This window comes from Scyliorhinus torazame, chromosome 1, assembly GCF_047496885.1.
Source record: "Scyliorhinus torazame isolate Kashiwa2021f chromosome 1, sScyTor2.1, whole genome shotgun sequence".
In the NCBI taxonomy this organism is placed as follows: domain Eukaryota; kingdom Metazoa; phylum Chordata; class Chondrichthyes; order Carcharhiniformes; family Scyliorhinidae; genus Scyliorhinus; species Scyliorhinus torazame.
Window position 1 is genome coordinate 94,013,777 of NC_092707.1, and position 22,189 is coordinate 94,035,965.

Genomic DNA, 22,189 nt, shown 5'->3' on the forward strand with positions numbered 1-22,189 from the left:
ATCCAGAGATTAACGCATTGACCCTCTTAAAAATCAACCTGGAGACGAAGATTAGGAGGTTCTGGAACACAAATAGAAACCTTGGCAGCACCGCCATTTTAACTGCCTGTACCTGCCACACCCGCGACAGCGGCAGTACATCCCACCATCATCTGCTCCACCAGACAAACCTGGTTCAATGTGTGCACCTGCACCTAGCCCCGCGTCAGCTGGCTACCCAAGTATTTAAAGACCGCCCCACCACCCAAAACCAAACTCCCCTAACCTCCTTTCCTGCCCTCTAGTCTCAATTGGGAACACCAAACTCTTCCCCATATTCAACTTGGATTCCGAAAACCGGCTAAATTTTTCTTAAATCCCAACGATGCCTGAAATGGGTCTGAATTATACAGCAACAGGTTGTCGACGTACAATGAGACCCTGTGCTCGACGACCCCCCCCCACCCCCCCCACCCCGCTCAATCCTTCTCCAGTCCCTTGACGCCCTAAGTGCCATTGCCAAAGAGTCTTATCGCCAAAGCGAAAAGCAATAGGGGGAGTGGGCACCCGTGCCTCGTCCCCCAATGCAGCCTGAAGTACTCTGAATGAACTCAGTTCATCCGCACACTCACGATCGGTGACTTTTATAGCATCCGGTCCCAATCTATAAACTCCTGCCCGAACCCAAACCGCTCCAACACCTCCAGCAGATACTGCCACTCCGCCTGATCAAATGTCTCCTCTATCGCCATCACGTCCTTTACCTCCTGCCCCTCCGAAGGCATCATGATTTAGTTAAACACCCTCCTCATATTCGGCGTCAACCGCCTCCCCTTCACAAAAACCGTTTGATCTTCGCCTATCACCCCCGAGACGCAGTCCTTGATTCACAGGACCAGCACCTTTGCCAACAGCTTGACCTCTACAATCAGTAATGATATTGCGCGGTACAACCCACACTGCTCCGGATCCTTATCTTTCTTTAATATCAGGGAGATGGAAGTCTGCGACAATGTGGGGGAATTCCCCCCTCCGGCTTTCATTTCTTGACCAATCTGCCATGTGGGACTTTGTCAAATGCCTTGCTAAAATCCATGTACACAACATCCACTGCACTACCTTCATTAGCTCTTCTTGTCACTTCCTCAATGAATTCAATCAAATTTGTGAGACAGGACCTTCCTTTAACAAATCCATGCTGACTATCCCTGACGAGTCCATGCCTTTATATGTGTGTGTGGCAGTTAATCCTATCTCTCAGGATTGTGTAGCCAGTTAAAATGGCTAACCCCCGATTTAGAATGGCTAACCCCGATTTAAAATGGCGAACGGAAAAGGCTGATGAGAAAATCAGCCAACAGGACTAAAACAAGCAGCTGCAGGTAAAACTGTGTATTCGCCTCTGGGAAGGCCAGACAAGATCGATACCTGCAGCCATCAGCACAACAAAACACCAGCCATCTGAATATTAATGAGCAATCCCCGGGAACAATGTGCAACAATTTAGACACACAAAGATAACCCAGACTTTTCGGCGCAACAGGAGCCTACACAAAGGGAGGTGAACGATCACCCCAAGACCGCCCATCGATCAAGGAATCGCTCCAGCATTGGAGAATATCGATCCAAGTGATTGCGACACAGTCCAATCACTTGGAACCAGGTACAGGGTCCGCCCCGAAAGGCGGGAAGCCCCTGGGGACCATTAGAATAGAGTCCAAGTTCAAATCGACCCTTCTGCAACCCCTTCTGCCGCCTGCACCCTTCTGCTGACCTTCTGCAACAGCCGCTCAAATCGTAAGACTGCCTACTTCCTCCATGCCCACGGGATCTTCCCCGCCCACACAAATCCAGAGATTAACGCATTGACCCTCTTAAAAATCAACCTGGAGACGAAGATTAGGAGGTTCTGGAACACAAATAGAAACCTTGGCAGCACCACCATTTTAACTGTCTGTACCCGCCCCGCCCGCGACAGCGGCAGTACATCCCACCATCATCTGCTCCACCAGACGAACCTGGTTCAACGTGTGCACCTGCACCTAGCCCCGCATCACCTGGCTACCCACGTATTTAAAGACCGCCCCACCACCCTAAACCAAACTCCCCTAACCTCCTTTCCTGCCCTCTAGTCTCAATTGGGAACACCTCACTCTTCCCCATATTCAACTTGGATTCCGAAAACCGGTTAAATTTTTCTAAAATCCCAACGATGCCTGAAATGGGTCTGAACTATACAGCAACAGGTTGTCGACGTACAATGAGACCCTGTGCTCGACGCCCCCCCCCCCCCGCTCAATCCTTCTCCAGTCCCTTGACGCCCTAAGTGCCATTGCCAAAGAGTCTATCGCCAAAGCGAAAAGCAATAGGGGGAGTGGGCACCCGTGCCTCGTCCCCCAATGCAGCCTGAAGTACTCTGAATGAACTCAGTTCATCCGCACACTCACGATCGGTGTCTTTTTTAGGATCCGGTCCCAATCTATAAACTCCTGCCCGATCCCAAACCGCTCCAACACCTCCAGCAGATACTGCCACTCCGCCTGATCAAATGTCTCCTCTTTTGCCACCACTACCTTTACCTCGTGCCCCTCCGAAGGCATCATGATTTAGTTAAACACCCTCCTCAATTCGGCGTCAACCGCCTCCCCTTCACAAAAACCGTTTGATCTTCGCCTATCACCCCCGAGACGCAGTCCTTCATTCACAGGGTCAGCACCTTTGCCAACAGCTTGACCTCTACAATCAGTAATGATATTGCGCGGTACAACCCACACTGCTCCGGATCCTTATCTTTCTTTAGTATCAGGGAGATGGAAGTCTGTGACAATGTAGGGGAATTCCCCCCTCGGGCTTTCATTTTTTGACCAATCTGCCATGTAGGACTTTGTCAAATGCCTTGCTAAAATCCATGTACACAACATCCACTGCATTACCTTCATCAGCTCTTCTTGTCACTTCCTCAATGAATTCAATCAAATTTGTGAGACAGGACCTTCCTTTAACAAATCCATGCTGACTATCCCTGACGAGTCCATGCCTTTATATGTGTGTGTGGCAGTTAATCCTATCTCTTAGGATTGTGTAGCCAGTTAAAATGGCTAACTCCTGATTTAGAATGGCTAACCCCGATTTAAAATGGCGAACGGAAAAGGCTGATGAGAAAATCAGCCAACAGGACTAAAACAAGCAGCTGCAGGTAAAACTGTGTATTCGCCTCTGGGAAGGCCAGACAAGATCGATACCTGCAGCCATCAGCACAACAAAACACCAGCCATCTGAATATTAATGAGCAATCCCCGGGAACAATGTGCAACAATTTAGACACACAAAGATAACCCAGACTTTTCAGCGCCAACAGGAGCCTACACAGAGGGAGGTGAACGATCACCCCAAGACCGCCCATCGATCAAGGAATCGCTCCAGCATTGGAGAATATCGAAGCAAGTGATTGGGACAAAGTCCAATCACTTGGAACCAGGTACAGGGTCCGCCCCGAATGGCGGGAAGCCCCTGGGAACTATAAGAATAGAGTCCAAGTTCAAATCGACCCTTCTGCAACCCCTTCTGCCTCCTGCGCCCTTCTGCTGACCTTCTACAACAGCCGCTCAAATCGTAAGTCTGCCTACTGCCTCCTGCACCCGGGTCTTCCGACACCCCAAATATCACCACCTCTCCAGGAAAGCCCTCCACGCCCACGGGATCTTCCCCGCCCACACAAATCCAGAGATTAACGCATTGATCCTCTTAAAAATCAACCTGCAGACGAAGATTAGGAGGTTCTGGAACACAAATAGAAACCTTGGCAGCACCGCCATTTTAACTGTCTGTACCCGCCCCGCCCTCGACAGCGGCAGTACATCCCACCTTCATCTGCTCCACCAGACGAACCTGGTTCAACGTGTGCACCTGCACCTAGCCCCGCGTCACCTGGCTACCCAAGTATTTAAAGACCGCCCCACCACCCTAAACCAAACTCCCCTAACCTCCTTTCCTGCCCTCTAGTCTCAATTGGGAACACCTCACTCTTCCCCATATTCAACTTGGATTCCGAAAACCGGCTAAATTTTTCTAAAATCCCAATGATGCCAGAAATGGGTCTGAACTATACAGCAACAGGTTGTCGACGTACAATGAGACCCTGTGCTTGACGCCCCCCCCCCCCCCCCCCACCCCGCTCAATCCTTCTCCAGTCCCTTGACGCCCTAAGTGCCATTGCCAAAGAGTCTATCGCCAAAGCGAAAAGCAATAGGGGGAGTGGGCACCCGTGCCTCGTCCCCCAATGCAGCCTGAAGTACTCTGAATGAACTCAGTTCATCCGCACACTCACGATCGGTGTCTTTTTTAGCATCCGGTCCCAATCTATAAACTCCTGCCCGAACCCAAACCGCTCCAACACCTCCAGCAGATACTGCCACTCCGCCTGATCAAATGTCTCCTCTATCGCCACCACTACCTTTACCTCCTGCCCCTCCGAAGGCATCATGATTTAGTTAAACACCCTCCTCATATTCGGCGTCAACCGCCTCCCCTTCACAAAAACCGTTTGATCTTCGCCTATCACCCCCGAGACGCAGTCCTTGATTCACAGGGTCAGCACCTTTGCCAGCAGCTTGACCTCTACAATCAGTAATGATATTGCGCGGTACAACCCAGCTGCTCCGGATCCTTATCTTTCTTTAGTATCAGGGAGATGGAAGTCTGCAACTATGTGGGGGAATTCCCCCCTCGGGCTTTCATTTCTTGACCAATCTGCCATGAAGGGCTTTGTCAAATGCCTTGCTAAAATCCATGTACACAACATCCACTGCATTACCTTCATCAGCTCTTCTTGTCACTTCCTCAATGAATTCAATCAAATTTGTGAGCAGGACCTTCCTTTAACAAATCCATGCTGACTATCCCTGACGAGTCCATGCCTTTATATGTGTGTGTGGCAGTTAATCCTATCTCTCCGGATTGTGTAGCCAGTTAAAATGGCTAACTCCTGATTTAGAATGGCTAACCCCGAAAAATGGCGAACGGAATAGGCTGATGAGAAAATCAGCCAACAGGACTAAAACAAGCAGGTAAAACTGTGTATTCGCCTCTGGGAAGGCCAGACAAGATCGATACCTGCAGCCATCAGCACAACAAAACACCAGCCATCTGAATATTAATGAGCAATCCCCGGGAACAATGTGCAACAATTTAGACACACAAAGATAACCCAGACTTTTCGGCGCCAACAGGAGCCTACACAGAGGGAGGTGAACGATCACCCCAAGACCGCCCATTGATCAAGGAATCGCTCCAGCATTGGAGAATATCGAACCAAGTGATTGGGACAAAGTCCAATCACTTGGAACCAGGTACAGGGTCCGCCCCGAAAGGCAGGAAGCCCCTGGGGACTATAAGAATAGAGTCCAAGTTCAAATCGACCCTTCTGCAACCCCTTCTGCCTCCTGCACCCTTCTGCTGACCTTCTACAACAGCCGCTCAAATCGTAAGTCTTACTTCAACACTCGCTACGAGATAGGCGCTCCTAGCTATTGATCTGTACCAGCTTCGACTCCCGCAGGCTCAGAACCCAAATGAAAGGCCATTCGTTTCCCTGACCTGGTGGGCCACTTCCAAAGTTAAGTATTGGTCTGTTAGTTGTAGGAAGTAGCTTAGAAGTAGAATATATGCATAAGCATTGATTACTGTATATAATAAATGTGCGTTGATTTAACTCTTACTAAGCGGTGTGTTGGATTATTGATCATTACTTGGACTTGAACCATGTGGCGGTATCAGAAAGATACCTGGCGACTCAAGAGCAAAGGTGATAAAACAGAGCAATTAAACTAAGGCTAAAGTTAGCAGCAACAATTGATTCTAGTAATTTGCCCACTGCTGAAGTTAAGACTAACTGGCCTATAATTGTTTGGCATTTCCAGGGCAGCACGATGGTGCAGTGGTTAGCACTCCTGCCTCATGGAGCTGAGGACGCAGATTTGATCCCGGCCCCGGGTCACTCTCCGTATGGAGTTTGCACATTCTCCCTGTATTGGCGTGGGTCTCACCCCCACAACCCCAAGATGTGCAGGGTACTCTTCATATTTTAAAAATTTATTTGTTTGGCATTTCCTTCGATCACTTTTTAAACAATGGGATCACGTTTGCATTTCTCCAGTACTTTCCCTGTATCTAGTGAGGATTTGAAAATCATCCTCAGAGCATCTCCAATCTCCTCCATGACCTCCTTCAGTATCCTCGGAAACAATCCATCTGGCCCTGGCGACTTATCAACTTTCAAGGATTTCTGCCTCTTACCACTCAGCCAGGTTTGGATCCAACTTTTCAGGTTACACTGGATCCCTTGATCTTTTTACCTTCTTTATCAGTCTTCCATGTGGGACCTTGTTGGATTGGATTTGTTTATTGTCACGTATACCAAGGTACAGTGAAACGTATTGTTCTGCGTACAGTTCAGACAGATTCCATACATGAAAAAAAAAATACATAGGGCAAACATAAATACACAATATAAATACATAGACACAGGCATCGGGTAAAGCATACAGGAGTGTAGTACTACTCAGTCGAGAAGATGTATGAAGAGATCAGATCCATCCATAAGAGGGTTGTTTAGGAATCTGTAACAGCGGAGAAGAAACTGTTTTGAATGTTGTTAGTTCATACTCTCAGACTTTTGTATCTCCTGCCCGATGGAAGAAGTTGGAAGATTGTGGGAGTGGTCTTTGATTATGCTGCCCGCTTTCCCAAGGCGGCGGAAGGTGTATACAGAGTCAATGGATGGGAGGCGGGTTCGCGTGATGGACTGGGCTATGTTTACGACTCTCTGTAGTTTCTTACGGTCTTGGGCCGGGCAGTTGCCATACCAGACTGTGATGCAGCCAGATAGGAAGCTTTCTATGGTCCATCTGTAAAACTTGGTAAGAGTCAATTTGGACATGCTGTATTTCCTTAGTTTCCTGAGAAAGTATAGGCACTGTTGTGCTTTCTTGGTGGTAGCATCGTTGTGGGTGGACCAGGACAGATGTTTGGTGATGTGCGCACCTAGGAATTTGAAGCAGTCAACCATCTACACCTTGGCCCCATTGATGCAGACGTTGATACGGGGTGTGTACGATATTTTGTTTCCTGAAGTCAATGACCAGCTCTTTAGGTTTGCTGACATTGAACATAGAACATAGAACGATACAGAGCAGTACAGGCCCTTCGGCCCACGATGTTGCACCGACATGGGAAGTCGGTGCAACATCGACATGAGGGAGAGATTGTTGTCATTACACCAATCCACTAGGTTCTCTATCTCCCTCCTGTATTCTGACTCATCGTTGTTCGAGATCCGACCCACGACGGTCATAGAACATAGAACAGTACAGCACAGTACAGGCCCTTCAGCCCACAATGTTGTGCCGACCACTTATCCTACTATAAGATCAACCTAACCTACACCCCTTCCATTTACGGCTGTCGATGTGTCTGTCCAAGGGTCGTTTAAGTGTCCCTAATGATTCTGACTCCACTACCTCCGCTGGCAGTGCATTCCACGCACCCACCACTCTCTGTGTAAAGAACAGACCGACTTCTGACATTTCCACGATATCTTTCTCCAGTCACCTTAAAATTATGTCCCCTCGTGACAGCCATTTCCGCCCTGGGGAAAAGTATCTGGCTATCCACTCTCCCCATGCTCTCATCACCTTGTACACCTTTATCAAGTCACCTCTCTTCCTTCTTCACTCCAGTGACAAAAGCCCCAGCTCCCTCAACCTTCTGTAGTTCTGCAGAACATGAGCTGGTCAAATGGTTAGGCGAGTTGCTACAACCAGTACTGAGCAGGTTTTCCATGTATACGGTGAAGGAATCCTTCACTCTTTGTGAAGACCACACAGGACTTGCAGATGTTGTCAGCAAACATGTAGATGGAGTTGGAGCCAACTTTTGCCATAAAGTGGGGTGTGTATATGGAGTACAGTAGGGGGCTAAGCACGCAGCCTAGCGGGGCCCTGGTATTCAGTACTATCTTGGAGGCGGTGTTGTTTATTTTTACTGATTGTGGTCTATGGGTCAGAAAGTCGAGGATCCAGTTGCAGATTGAAGAGCCAAGTCCTAAATTTTGGAAATTTGATACGAGCTTGGCTGGGATTATGGTGTTGAATGCGGAGCTGTAATCAACGAATAGGAGTCTGACATAGGAGTCTGTAGAGATCTACCATGCGGTTCAAGTGCAGTCTTGCTTACACTTTACAACTCGGTAGAAATTTGAGTTACACTTCTCGGGTGCAAGTAAGAATCTTTTATTGCCTCTACTGATTACAATTGAGAGAAACTTAAATCTATTCTCAATAAAGCCTTGCCAGCAAAAGACTTAAAGAGAAGTAATTTATAAAACAATTTTAACGTTCAAAAATAATGCAGAAATGGTTTCTTGCTTAAAGCAAAACAGCTTGCGCGAACTTCAAGAGTTAGAGTGGAAAAGTGAAAATACGAAAATAAAGGTAGCAAATAGTTAGATCAAAGTATAGAGTGATCCTGGATAGAAAATGGCTGTCTGAACTCTCATGTTTCAGGAAAATGTTATCAGTCTGAGGCCATCTGTCCATACCTCTATGTCGCCCTAATTGGTTTGGGTGAGTTTCAAATACATTTGATTGGATGGTTAACTGTCAATCCTCAATGTGCAACATAAGTTTTAAATGTTTCTTGTTTGAATATTTGTGTGTGCTATGGAATGTGATTTTGTGCTGTAATCGAGTCTGGTTCTTACTGGTTTCCTGCTGACTCTCATTTTATCCATATTCTGAACAATGGTGGCTTCACATTGCTATGGTGCTTCTTTTGACCTTGATCTGATTACTGGTACAGCTTATTTCTTAATATGAAGTCAGTTCATATTGTCAGTAGAAATGTTGCTTTTATCTTCAACTAGTTTGTAAATGTGTCAAGCTTTGTACCTCTGTTGAAGTTATGTGTTTTGTCATGACCTAAGGTTATGAATACTGAAATCCTTATTTTAAAATGGGTATTAAAGACTGGGCTTTAATATTTACATTAAAATGGCTTTTTACCTATCAGAAATATCTGATTTCCTTCAGAGTCCTTGTTGTCGAGATGCTTCAGGGATGAGTGTAGGACCAGGGAGATGGCGTCTGCTGTGGACCGGTTGTGGCGGTATGCGAATTGAAGTGAATCTAGGCATTCTGGGAGTATGGAATTGATGTGCCTCCAAGGCTTTGCTGAAATCCATATAAACTACATCAACTACACTACCCTCCTCAACCCACCTGATCACGTTCTCAAAAAGTTCAAGCAGATTTGTTGAGCATGACCTCCCTTTGACAAAGCCATGCTGATTATCCCTGATGAAACCTTGCTTCTCCAAATGGAGATTAATTCTCTCCTTCAGAATGTTTTCCAGTAACTTCCCTACCACTGATATAAGAGTCACTGGCCTGTAATTCACTGGCTTATCTCTACCACCCTTCTTGAAAAATGGAACCATATTAGCTGTCTTCCAGTCCTCTGCTGAGGCCACCTGCTGCCTCCGGACATCTTGCTTGATCCATGTCAAAGTCAATGTAGTTTTACGCCTGGGCAAACAGTGCATCTGTTACTTGTTGGATGCACCTGTGGGCTGTGGCCTGTGAGATACCACACAGGTCCTCGCTCGAGACCTGGAATGATCCCGAGATGTAAAAGTTCAGGGCTGCGGCGACCTTGATGGCGATCGGGAGAGGGTGTCCTCCTCTTCCATGTAGTGCCAAGTCCACGAGGACATGGCACAGGTGCCGCACCGTCTCCTTGTTGAGGCGGAGCCTCCGTGGCACGTGCTGTCCGTCTTCTGTTCAAACGACCAGCAACGCCTGTTCACCCTGGGTCATCACGGGACTCCTCCTCTGGATCCCTCCCTAGCCTGATGGACAGCCGGGTCCTGAGTGTGTGGGGCAGGGTCCGGCACATGGGCCGCTACCTTGAGCTTCTGCAGACGCTGCTGCTGTCGCCGTCTCTGGCATCTGGCCACCTGGTCTATTAGCAGCAACACTTGGTCAAGTTCTGGGTCCAAAACCCTGCCATAGCATTCAATATCTGTAAGGCTTTGGGACAGGATGTTAGACTGACAAACGCAGTGGCTCCCACCCCGGGATCCTCCATTCCCCCTTTGATTACTCCCCTCCACCCCCACTGGAACGTCGTGTCCATGCACTCCCGGCTGCAGCGGGCACCACTCACCGGACCCCAGACCCTGTACCCCGGACACCCACTCATAATGTTACCTGGACTGGGGCGCTGGTCCCTTCCCCGTGGCACTCACCCACTCTCTGGCCGTGGACATGTCCCCGGAGCTGTGACCTATGCCCTAGGTGTTTGGATGTTGGCTGCTGCACAGGCACAGTGTCCAGGCATTACGGTCTGATTGGGATGCTCAGAAATGACTCTCACATGCTACATGGCCCACGCACCCACAGGGAGAAATCAGATTGTTCAATTCACCTAACAGCACATCAATTCGGGACTGTGGGAGGAAACCAGAGCACCCGGAGGAAACCCACGCAGACACAGGGAGAACGTGCAGACTCCGCAGTTACTCAAGCCAGGAATTGAACCCGGGTCCCTGGTGCTGTGATGCAACAGTGCTAACCACTGGGCTACCGTGTTGCCCACACTAATCGGCACAAATGTGACCCCTTGTTGGGGAGGCCAATGTATGATGGAAGGCCATGGATATAGGGTGGCTCCCATTAATTGTATGGAAATAGGGCTTAAGTGGTGAGACTTGGTTTCTCACCACGCTAGATTGCGATGTTGCCTATGGGAGCGGGCCGGTTGATTCGCAAGCTGTTTGACGCCTTGCACGGTTCTCGTTTTTGACCTTTTCCGCTATTCACCGGCCTCGTTTCGCTCGAGCAAGAGCGCAACAAGGCTGGAGAATCGTGCCCCCTGTAATTTTGTCCCTCATCTCCCACAGCAGCCTGGAACTCATCTGTGCCTGGGGATTTGTTCATTTTTAAGCCTGCCAAAACCTCCTCACTTCCGATGTCAAACTGCTTTTTCCCCCGGGTTGCACAGAGCAATACCCTGCAGATTGATCTTCAATTTCTGGAGTCTCCAAACCAATCCTTGTGTGGGAGGGGGGTTGAGGTCGGTAACCTTACACTGAAAAGAAAAGATGTGATACTTATTGTGTATTTTCTCAACATTAATACATTTTAATCTACATTAATATAGAAGCAGTCCACTTCTCACTTTTAATTGACTGATTGGAGATGCTGTAATTGAAATGTAAGTGGCAATAAACTGCTTTCCGCTGCCATAACTCCTGATCCAGCCAGATTCAGCCCGGTCGCTCAAGCCTCTCCTCTCCTTCACAAATATGGAGGCGGCTGCTTTTCCCCGTCACAGACGCCGCTCAGCCTGTCAGTAAATGCGGCGTGTGATTGGACGAAGCCGGCCTGAGCCGCCCAATTAAGCTAGGCTGGCACTGTTCATGATTGGTCAGTGGATTGACCGGCTGAACCTTGAACCGGTTCTGTCACTGCAGCAAGTGATTGGCCGCCCCGCAGCAGCCAATAACATACGAGCGTTATTGACATTGGCCAAGAGAAGCCCGTCCCCTGCATGTCGGGCGACTTCGCGGAGTCAGTCGGTTCACTTGTGTGTATTTGTATGTGCAGACGGCCGAATTATTGGGCAAAGGGCGAACCCGCTTCACGACTCACTGTACCATCGTAACCAGGATAAACGCCAACATGGTAAAACATCCGGAATGTGCTGGGAGGCGCTGCTGGTGTGTGGGGGAGGGGCGAGATCAGATGAGACTGCAGAGTCATTGTATGTCCATGGTTATCATATCTGGCCTCAATCAGTCCTGACAGAACCTCTGGACAGAGTTTGAGATTGTAATGTGGTGATGGGGAGCTGTCAAATGGGGAGGCTCTGCGTTAAAACATCAGAAGTAATTGCCAACAGTAACGGAGAACAGGGGGTTTGTGTTGTCATAACGCCGGGGGGGGGGGGGGGGGATGTTTATGTAATAACCCGAAACTTGAAAGTTCGTCACTGACTTTAATGGACACCGCGATTGTGGTGTCTTCGTGTTGCACAACATTTCTATTAGCGGTCTGTTCTCATGAGCTTCGAGTCATAGAGTCAGAAAGAGGCCCATCGTGTCTGTGCCCACCATCAAACACATATCCTAAACCCACTTTCCGGCACTTGGGCTGTAACCTTGTATGCCATGGCATTTCAAGTCTTCGTCAAAATGCCTCTCAAGTGCTGAGGGTTCCTGCCTCTACCACCCTTTCAGGCAATGTGTTCCAGATTCCGACCACCTGGGTGAAAAACGTTTTCCTCAAATCCCTTCTAAATCTGTGCCCCCTGGTTAATAACCCCTCCACTAAGGAGTCATGTTTCTTCCTATCTATGTCACTCATAATTTTGTAGATCTCGGTGAAGTCACCCCCCCTCCCACCACCCCGCCAGCCTTCTCTGTTCTAAAGAAGAACTCCAGCCTTCCTTGATAGCTGAAACGCCCCAACCCAGGCAATATGGTCTGCATCTTTTCTAGTACAATCATATTCTTCCTGTAATGTGTTGACCAGACCTGCACACAGTACTCTAGCTGTGGCCTAACCAGCATTTTATACAGCTCCATCAGAACCTCCATGCCTCGTCTAATAAAGGACTGTATCCCATATGCCGCCTTAACCACCTACCTACCTGCTGCCTTAAGGGATCTTTCGACATGAACCCAAGGGCTTCTCTGTACTTCCTAGCGGCCTATCATTCATCGTGTATTTCCTTGCATTATTAGCACAGTTGCTTCACAGCACCAGGGACCCGGGTTCGATTCCCAGCTTCGGTCATTGTCCCTGCGGAGTCTGCATATTCTCCCCGTGCTTGCGTGGGTTTCCTCCGAGTGCTCTGGTTTCCTCCCACAAGTCCTGAAAGGCTTGTTAGGTGAATTAGACATTCTATATTCTCCCTCAGTGTACCCGAACAGGCTCCGTAGTGTGGCAACTAGGGGATTTTCCCAGTAACTTAATTGCAGTGTTAATGTAAGCCTGCTTGTGACACTAGTAAAGATCATAATTATAGTTATAGTCTCCATGCTGTGGTGCCAGCTGGTCACTTTGACCCCTCCCCCGACTTTGTCACAAAGCTCCAGAGAATGCTTGTCGAGTTCTTCTGGGACAAGAGACTGCACTGGGTCACTGTTGAGTATCTGAGTCTCTCGCTCGGGGAGGGCAGCCAGGCGTTAGTGTGCTTTTGGACCCGGGTGGTGATCTGCCGCCTTCAGACACTGCAGTGATCCTTTATATTGAGCCCCCTCCACGATAGTGTGCCCTGGCGCCGTGTTTCTCCCACCAGGTGCACAGACTGAATTATGACATGCAGCTCCTGTTCATCGATCTGCAGGGCCTTTGTTCCCCTCTGCGGGCGCTGCCTGTCTTTTAGCAGGACCTTCTCCAAGTCTGGAGCATGGTGGCCTCGTGTCGCAGCACTTCTCCTGTCAGGAGTGGTGGCTGTCGTCGGGGAGCCACTACTCAGGAATCCGCATCTCCGCTAATACCATTTTGAGTGGCTGGCAGAGGAGCGAGCTATGGCTGCCGGGGTGATCAGGATCGGTGATGAGCTAGGTGGAGGAAGAGTGGGCTGGATGACACTACACAAGTTTGCACGATGCACGGCCAATGCCACCCAAGAACTCAAAACGGTCACGCTGGGACTCAATGGCACTCGCGATCTGGAGGATGTGCAGTATGAGGTGACATCTCATCTGAGCAAACTCCTGCTAGGACGGACTTCCACATTGGCCTCAGGCCCCGAAACCTCCCTCGGTGGCTGGTGCCCCACAATTCTAGTCTCCTCACGAATATGCCTCTGACTCTTTTCGCACTGCGCAGAGGTGTTTCCACTACAGGCTGCTGCTGCACACCCTTCACCTCCTTATCCTCGCCTGTCTCCCAGACACCATGGTGTGTCTTGTTGCCATCTGACGGCGGAGGTCCCCACTGGAGGGCTCTCTCTGGAGTCCGTCCCCTCAATCTTGGAGACCTAGGGTGGAGGGTGTTGCGTACAGCTGTGCCGTGCAATCACCGATTGCACCGGTTCACAGACTCCCAGGAAACCTGCCATTTTTGGGGCCTTGTGGAGTCTGTGGACCACATCAATGTTACGTGTTATATGTCGCACTGCCTTTTTAGTTTTATGACCAATCTTTTGTTGAGGTTTTGTTTGCACTTCAGTCCCATGCTCCTGATCTACGGGCACCAGGTGCAGAGAGAGGCAGGGAAGGTTGAGGACCTCCTTGTGAACCTGCTCCTGGGCCTGGAAAAGCGCACCATTTATAGGTCCAGGAAGCGGGTGACCGAGGGAGTTCTCCGATAGACTGTCTACCCCTCTTCCGCGGCTATATTCGCGGCCAGATGTCTCTAGAAAGGGAGCATGCGGTGTCCATGGGCACCATCGAGGCCTTCCGTGCCCAGTAGACACCACAGGGTTTGGAGTGCTTTGTTGACCCCTTTAATTGCACGTAATGTTTTTAAGTTTCCATTGATCTTTGTTCGTTTGGGCAGTTTCCCTATCAGGAGCGGCCCTTTTTGCTTTGTCCCCAAGTTTGTTTCCTTTCTTCTACTTAGTTGACCTCAAAAGAGTGCCCAATCCACCTCCCTTGCACATCTCTTTGGTTGTGGGAAGGTGGAGACCCACGCAGACACCAGGAGAATGTGCAAACTCCACACGGACAGTGACCTGGGGCTGGGATCGAAGCCGGGTCCTCGGTGTTTTGAGGCAGCAGTGCTAACCACTGCGCCACTGTTCTGTCATTCATTTAAAAAATATATATATTTATTAAAGTTTTTTAACACTATTTTTCTCCCTTACAAACAATAACCCCCCCCCTCGTAACAAAAAAACGAGAAATCGCACAGAGCATGATATATACATGGCAAAATGATATATTGACACAGCTTTGTGCACTGGCCCTCACCCGTACGTGCCAGTTTCCCCAACCCTTCATGTTATCTCTTGCTCATCCACCCTCCCAGGCAGTCCCCCCCCTCCCCCCACCCCCAAGGTTGCTGCTGACCGACCTTCCTCTAACGCTCTGCGAGATAGCCTAGGAACGGTTGCCACCGCCTGTAGAACCCCTGCGCAGACCCTCTCAAGGCAAACTTAATCCTCTCCAACTTTATGAACCCAGCCATATCATTTATCCAGGCCTCCAGGCTGGGGGGGCTTCGCCTCCTTCCACATTAGCAAGATCCTTTGCTGGGCTACTAGGGACGCAAAGGCCAGAATTCCGGCCTCTTTCGCCTCCTGCACTCCCGGTTCGTCCACTACTCCAAATATAGCTAGCCCCCAGCTTGGCTTGACCCGGACTTTCACCACCTGAGATATTGCTCCCGCCACTCCTCTCCAGAACCCCTCCAGTGCCGGGCATGACCAAAACATGGACATGGTTCGCCGGGCTTCCTGAGCACCTTCCACATCTGTCCTCTACCCCAAAGAACCTACTCAACCTCGCCCCCGTCAAGTGCGCTCTGTGGACCACCTTAAATTGTATCAGGCTGAGCCTGGCACACGAGGAGGAGGAATTAACCCTACCTAGGGCATCAGCCCACAGACCTTCCTCGATCTCCTCCCCCAGCTCCTCCTCCCATTTATCCTTCAACTCTTCTACCAGCGCTTCCCCCTCTTCTTTCAACTCCTGGTGTATTTCCGACACCTTGCCCTCCCCGACCCATACACCCGAGGTCACCCTATCTTGAACTTCTTGTGCCGGGAGCAACGGGAATTCCCTCACCTGTCGCCTCACAAAAGCCCTCACCTGCATATATCTAAAGGCATTTCCCGGGGGTAACTCAAACTTCTCCTCCAGTGCCCCTAGGCTCGCCGTCTCCATCCTCTTCCATGCCGCCCCCTCTCCCTCCATAACCCACTTGCGGATCATCGCCACATTTGCTGCCCAGTAGTAGCTCCTCAGGTTTGACAGCGCCAACCCTCCTCGGTCCCTACTGCGTTCCAGGAACCCTCTCCTTACTCTCGGGGTCTTATTCGCCCACACAAACCCCATAATACTCCTGCCTACTCTCTTAAAAAAGGCCTTAGTGATCACGATGGGAAGGCACTGAAACACAAACAGAAACCTCGGAAGGACCACCATTTTGACCGACTGCACTCTACCCGCCAGCGAGAGCGGTAACATGTCCCATCTTTTGAAATCCTCCTCCATTTGCTCCACCAACCTCGTCAGATTCAGTTTATGTAGGGTCCCCCAACTCCTGGCTATCTGGATCCCCAGATACCGAAAGCTCCCCTCCGCCCTCCTCAGCAGTAGGTCCCCTATCCCTCTTTCTTGGTCCCCTGCCTGTAATACAAAGAGCTCACTCTTCCCTACATTGAGCTTATAGCCCAAAAACTCCCCAAACTCCCTTAGAGTCTGCATGACCTCCACCATCCCCTCCATCGGATCTGCCACGTACAGCAACAGGTCATCCGCATATAGCGACACCCGATGCTCTTCTCCCCCTCGGACCACCCCCCTCCATTTATTAGACTCCCCCAATGACATGGCCAATGGTTCGATCGCCAATGCGAACAACGGGGGACAGGGGGCACCCCTGCCTCATCCCTCGGTACAGTCGAAAGTACTCCGACCTCCGCCGGTTCGTCACTACACTCGCCATCGGGGCTCTGTAAAGGAGCTTAACCCAATTGATAAACCCTACCCCGAACCCAAACCTACGCAGCACCTCCCAGAGGTACTCCCACTCTACTTGGTCAAAGGCCTTCTCCGCGTCCATAGCTGCCACTATCTCCGCCTCTCCCTCCTCCGATGGCATCATTATCACGTTTAAGAGCCGCCGCACATTGGTGTTTAGTTGCCTGCCCTTTACAAATCCCGTCTGGTCCTCGTGGATTACCCCCGGGACACAGTCCTCAATCCTCGTGGCCAGCACTTTTGCCAGCAACTTTGCATCCACATTGAGGAGCGAGATCGGCCTGTACGATCCACATTGCAGTGGGTCCTTGTCCCGCTTTAGGATCAAAGAAATTGTCGCTTCCGACATTGTCGGGGGCAGGGTCCCCTCCTCTGTTGCCTCATTAAAGGTCCTCACCAGTAGCGGGGCCAACAGGTCTGCGTACGTCCTGGAGAACTCCACCGGGAATCCGTCCGGTCCCGGGGCCTTCCCCGCCTGCATGCTCCCCAAACCCTTTCTCAGCTCCTCCAACCCAATTGGTGCCCCCAAACCAGCCACCTCTTGCTCCTCCACCCTCGGGAATCTCAGCTGATCTAGGAATCGTCTCATCCCCTCTTCCCCCGCTGGGGGCTGGGATCTGTACAGCTCTTCATAAAAGGCCTTGAATACCTCGTTTATTTTCGTCGCACTCCGAACCGTGGCTCCCCTTCCATCTTTGACTCCCCCTATTTCCCGTGCTGCCATCCTCTTACGGAACTGGTGTGCCAACATCCGACTAGCCTTTTCCCCATACTCGTAGGTCGCCCCCTGCGCTTTCCTCCACTGTGCCTCCGCCTTCCCTGTGGTCAACAGGTCAAACTCCGTCTGGAGCCGTTGTCTTTCCCCAAGTAATCTTTCCTCCGGGGCCTCTGCGTATCTCCTGTCCACTCTCAAAATCTCCCCCACTAACCTCTCCCTTTCCATACCCTCTGTCTTCTCCCTATGAGCCCTAATGGAAATGAGCTCTCCCCTGATCACCATCTTCAACGCCTCCCATACCACTCCCACCCGCACCTCCCCGTTGTCGTTGTCCTCCAAGTACCTTTCGATACACCCCCTCACCTTCCCACACACCACCTCGTCCGCCAGCAGTCCCACATCCAGCCGCCACAACGGGCGTTGGTCCCTCTCTCCCAGCTCCAGTTCCACCCAGTGCGGGGCATGGTCCGAAATGGCTATAGCCGAATACTCCGTCCCCTCCACCCTCGGGATGAGCGCCCTACCCAGAACAAAGAAATCTATCCGGGAGTAGGCTTTGTGTACATGGGAGAAGAAAGAAAATGCCCTGGCCTGCGGCCTTGCAAACCGGCATGGGTCCACTCCCCCCATCTGATCCATAAACCCCCTAAGTACCTTGGCCGCCGCCGGCCTCTTTCCAGTCCTTGATTTGGAGCGGTCCAGTGCTGGATCCAACACTGTATTGAAGTCACCTCCCATTATCAGGCCTCCTATCTCCAGGTCCGGAATGCGCCCCAACATGCGCATCATCCCAGTTCGGGGCGTATACGTTTACCAACACCACCCACGTCCCTTGCAGCCTACCGCTCACCATTACATATCGCCCTCCATTGTCCGCTACAATAGTCTTGGCCTCGAATGACACCCGCTTTCCCACCAATATTGCCACCCCTCTATTCTTCGCGTCCAGTCCCGAGTGGAATACCTGTCCTACCCATCCCTTTCTTAGCCTGACCTGGTCCGCCACCTTCAGGTGTGTCTCTTGGAGCATGGCCACGTCCGCCTTCAGTCCCTTTAAGTGTGCGAACACTCGAGCCCTCTTCACCGGCCCATTCAGGCCCCTCACATTCCACGTTATCAGCCGGATTGGAGGGGCTCTCACCCCCCACACCCCGCCGACTAGCCATCTCCTTTTCTGGGCCAGTCCCGTGTCCACGCCTCCCTCACCCTCCAGTCCCCCAGAGGGGGGACCCCCGTCCCGACCACCTCTTCTGTGTCCCATTCCCTTTCGGCCAGTGCAACAGCAACCCTTCCCCCCCCTCCCCCTTACCCCCTTCCCCTCCACCCCGCTAGACCCCTGTCTAGCTTTTTTGCTCCCCCATGTCACTCCCGTAAGTCAGCTGACGCCTGCTGACCCCGGCTTCCCCCGCAGTCCCATTGACCTCCCCGCGTGGGAGTCTCCCAATCCATATGCATTCCTTCGTTCCCCTTCCCGCCTTTCCAAAGCCCGCTCCGCCCCCTCTGGCGCAGCTCCTGTTGCGGCCTTGTCTCTCTCCCCCAGCCCATGTAACATTTCCTGTGCGTGATTGACCCCCTATATACAACAACCATCACACATCAAATCCCAAAACATCCCCCCCCACCCTCACAAACCCTCAGTTAGAGTCCAACTTTTCGGCTTGTACAAAGGTTCACGCCTCTTCAGGCGTTTCAAAGTAATAGTGTTGGCCCTTGTATGTGACCCACAGTCGCGCTGGCTGCAGCATTCCGAATTTCACTTCTTTCCGGTACAACGCCGCTTTGGCCCGGTTGAAACCCGCTCTCCGCTTTGCAGCCTCCGTGCTCCAGTCCGGGTATATTCGGATCTCTGCATTGTCCCACTCACTGCTCCGCTCCTTCTTGGCCCATCTCAGGACCCACTCTCTGTCCGTGAACCGGTGGAACCTCACCACCATCGCCCTTGGCGGCTCATTTGCCTGGGGCTTCTTCGCCAGCACCCGATGTGCCCCGTCCAACTCCAGCGGCCTCGAAGGGGCCTTCGTGCCCATCATCGCCTCGAGCATCGTGCTCGCGTATGCCCCGGCATCAGCCCCCTGCACTCCCTCAGGGAGACCCAGGATTCGCAGATTCTTTCTCCTCGACCTGTTCTCCAGGTCTTCGAGTCTTCCCGCCCACCTCTTGTGTAGCGCCTCGTTCTGCTCCACTCTCACCGCCAGGCCCACGAGCTCGTCCTCGTTCTGACTGACTCTTTTCTGTACCTCCTGGATCTTAGCTTCGTGGGCCTTCTGGGTGATCCCGAGTCCTTCAATTGCCGAAAGCATAGGCGCCAACATCTCCTTGCGCATCTCCTCGCGCTGCTCCTCGAAGCAGCGCTTGATGAACTCCTGCAGCTCCCCTTTGTCCCTGGCCGTCGCCATTTTGTTTTCTTTCCCTCGCTTCTCCCGTTGCTCCAGTGCCGCTCCTTTGGCCGTTACACTTCTGGTCCGTTTCATAGAAGTTGGAGGGGGACCTCTCTCTTCCCTTCCCCACGGGCTGCGTCAAAAAAAAATTCCGTTGGGGCTCCTCTAACGAGCCCGAAAGTCCGTGGTAGCGGGAGCTGCCGAATCGTGTGGCTTAGCTTCGTATAGCTGCAACCGGAAGTCGAGAGGGAATCCTTTTGGCAGTGTTCGCTTCACCAGTCTGCCCCAAAAAGTCTATGGAAACTCCTGAAAAAGGTCTGAGAGTCAGTTCCAGACGGGAGCTACCGAATGCGCGACCTACTCCTCCATGGCCGCCACCGGAAGCCTCGTCCTTGCTTCTTCAATGGCCTTGGTAGATCTTTTCACAGTTGTTCCCTCTGCTGCTAGAATTCACCTTTGATAGAGTCAAGTCAGATTGCAGCTTTAAGCTTGCCCTTCCCCCGCCTGCATGCTGGAAGAGGCCTTTGTCTATTGCTGCAGCTCAAGCCAAATCGTTTACTGTTTCTGCCGGGTCTGGTAACCAAAAGACATAACATTCCTGTCACTGTCAGGGGAATGCTGCAGTCTTCTTCCCACACCGGGAAATGTCAAACAAATGCCGTGGGGGCCCTGTAAAAGAGCCCAAAAGTCTTTTCCAAGCGGGAGCTACCGAATATGCGACCTAGCTCTGCATAGCCGCACCTGGAAGTCTCCTGTTCTGTCATTCATAAGACCATGGCTGATCTGATTGTGGCCTCAACCCCACATCCTGCCTACCCCTGATAACCTTTGACTCCCTTGTCAGTCAAGAATCTATCTACCTCTGCCTTCGAAATATTCATTGACATCCACTGCTTTCTGGCGAAGACTTCCAAAGATTCATGACACTCTTAAGAGAAACAAAATCTTCATATCTCTGTCACAAATGGGACACCCCTTATTTTCAAACTGTGTCCCTTAGTTTTAGTCTCTCCCACAAGGGAAATTTCCTTTCAGCAGGCACCCTGTCAAGTCCTCTCAGGATCGTATGTGTTTCAATAAGCTTGCCTCTCAATCTTCTAAAAATTCATGGATACAGGCCCAGCCTGTCCAACCTTTCCTTGATGATAACCCCCTTCCCAGGTCTCAATTGAGTGAACCTTCTCTGAACTTCTTTTAAAGCATTCACATGGCTTTCTTAAAGAAGGGGACCAAAACTGTACATAAAACTGCACCTTGTTGTATGCCTTCTGGAACTTCCACAGGTTCCCCTTTATCCATGTTGTTTCTTACTTCCTCAAAGAATTCTAGTAAATTAGTCATACATGATTTCCCTTGCACAACCCCATGTTTTAAAAAAATAAATTTAGAGTACCCAATTATTTTTTTCCAATTGAGGGGCAATTTAGCGTGACCTACCCTGCACATCTTTGGGTTGTGGGGGCGAAACCCACGCAAACACGGGGAGGATGTGCAAACTCCACACAGACAGTGACCCAGGCACAACCCCATGGTGACTCTGCTTGACTGCATTGAGATTTTCCAAGAGCCGCACTATAATCTCCTTAATAATAGATTCCAGCTGTTTCCCTACGACTGTGATTTGATTTATTATTGTCACATGTATTAGTATAGTGAAAAGTATTGATTCTTGCATGCTATATAAACAATGCATGTCATACATAGGGAAGGAACGAGAGACTGCAGAATATAATGTTATAGCAAGGTGTAGAGATAAGATCAACTTAATACAAGGTAGGTCCATTCAAAAGTCTGATGGCAGAAGGGAAGTAGCTGTTCTTGAGTTGGTTGGTACGTGACCTCAAACTTTGGTATCTTTTTCCTGACGGAAGATGGTGGAAGAGTGTATGTCCGGGGTGCTTGGGTCCTTAATTATGCTGGCTGCCTTTCCGAGGCAGCGGGTATTGTAGACTGAGTCAATGGATGGGAGGCTGGTTTGCGTGATGGATTGGGCTACACTCAACTTTTTGTTGTTTCCTGCAGTCTTGGGCAGAGCAGGATCCATACCAAGTTGTGATACAACCAGAAAGAATGCTTTCTATGATGCATCTGTAGAAATTGGTGAGAGTCGTAGCTGACATGCCAAATTTCCTTAGTCTTCTGAGAAAGTAGAGTCGTTTCTTAACCGTAGTGTCGGCATGGGGGGACCAGGACAGGTTGTTGGTGATCTGGACACCTAAAAGCTTGGAAGCTCTTGGACCCTTTCTACTTTCACCAGATTCTCTATCTCATTCCTGTACTCTGTCTCGTCATTGTTTGAGATCTGACCCACTATGGTGGTGTCATCAACAAATTTGAAAATCGAGTTGGAGGGGAATTTGGCCACACAGACGTTAAGCTGCCTGACCTGTAGTTTCCTGC

The 22,189-nt window shown here is 50.5% G+C and overlaps 1 protein-coding gene across 1 annotated transcript in view; it reads left to right on the forward strand.

Moving 5' to 3' along the window:
• The first annotated feature begins 11,543 nt into the window (after positions 1-11,543).
• Positions 11,544-22,189, forward strand: part of ufd1l (ubiquitin recognition factor in ER associated degradation 1) — a 52,890-nt gene continuing 42,244 nt past the window's right edge. Inside the window, exon 1 of the mRNA XM_072498181.1 lies at positions 11,544-11,720. Coding sequence (XP_072354282.1) covers positions 11,718-11,720 — 3 coding nt within the window. The 5' untranslated portion in view covers positions 11,544-11,717. The remainder of the gene's footprint in view (positions 11,721-22,189) is intronic.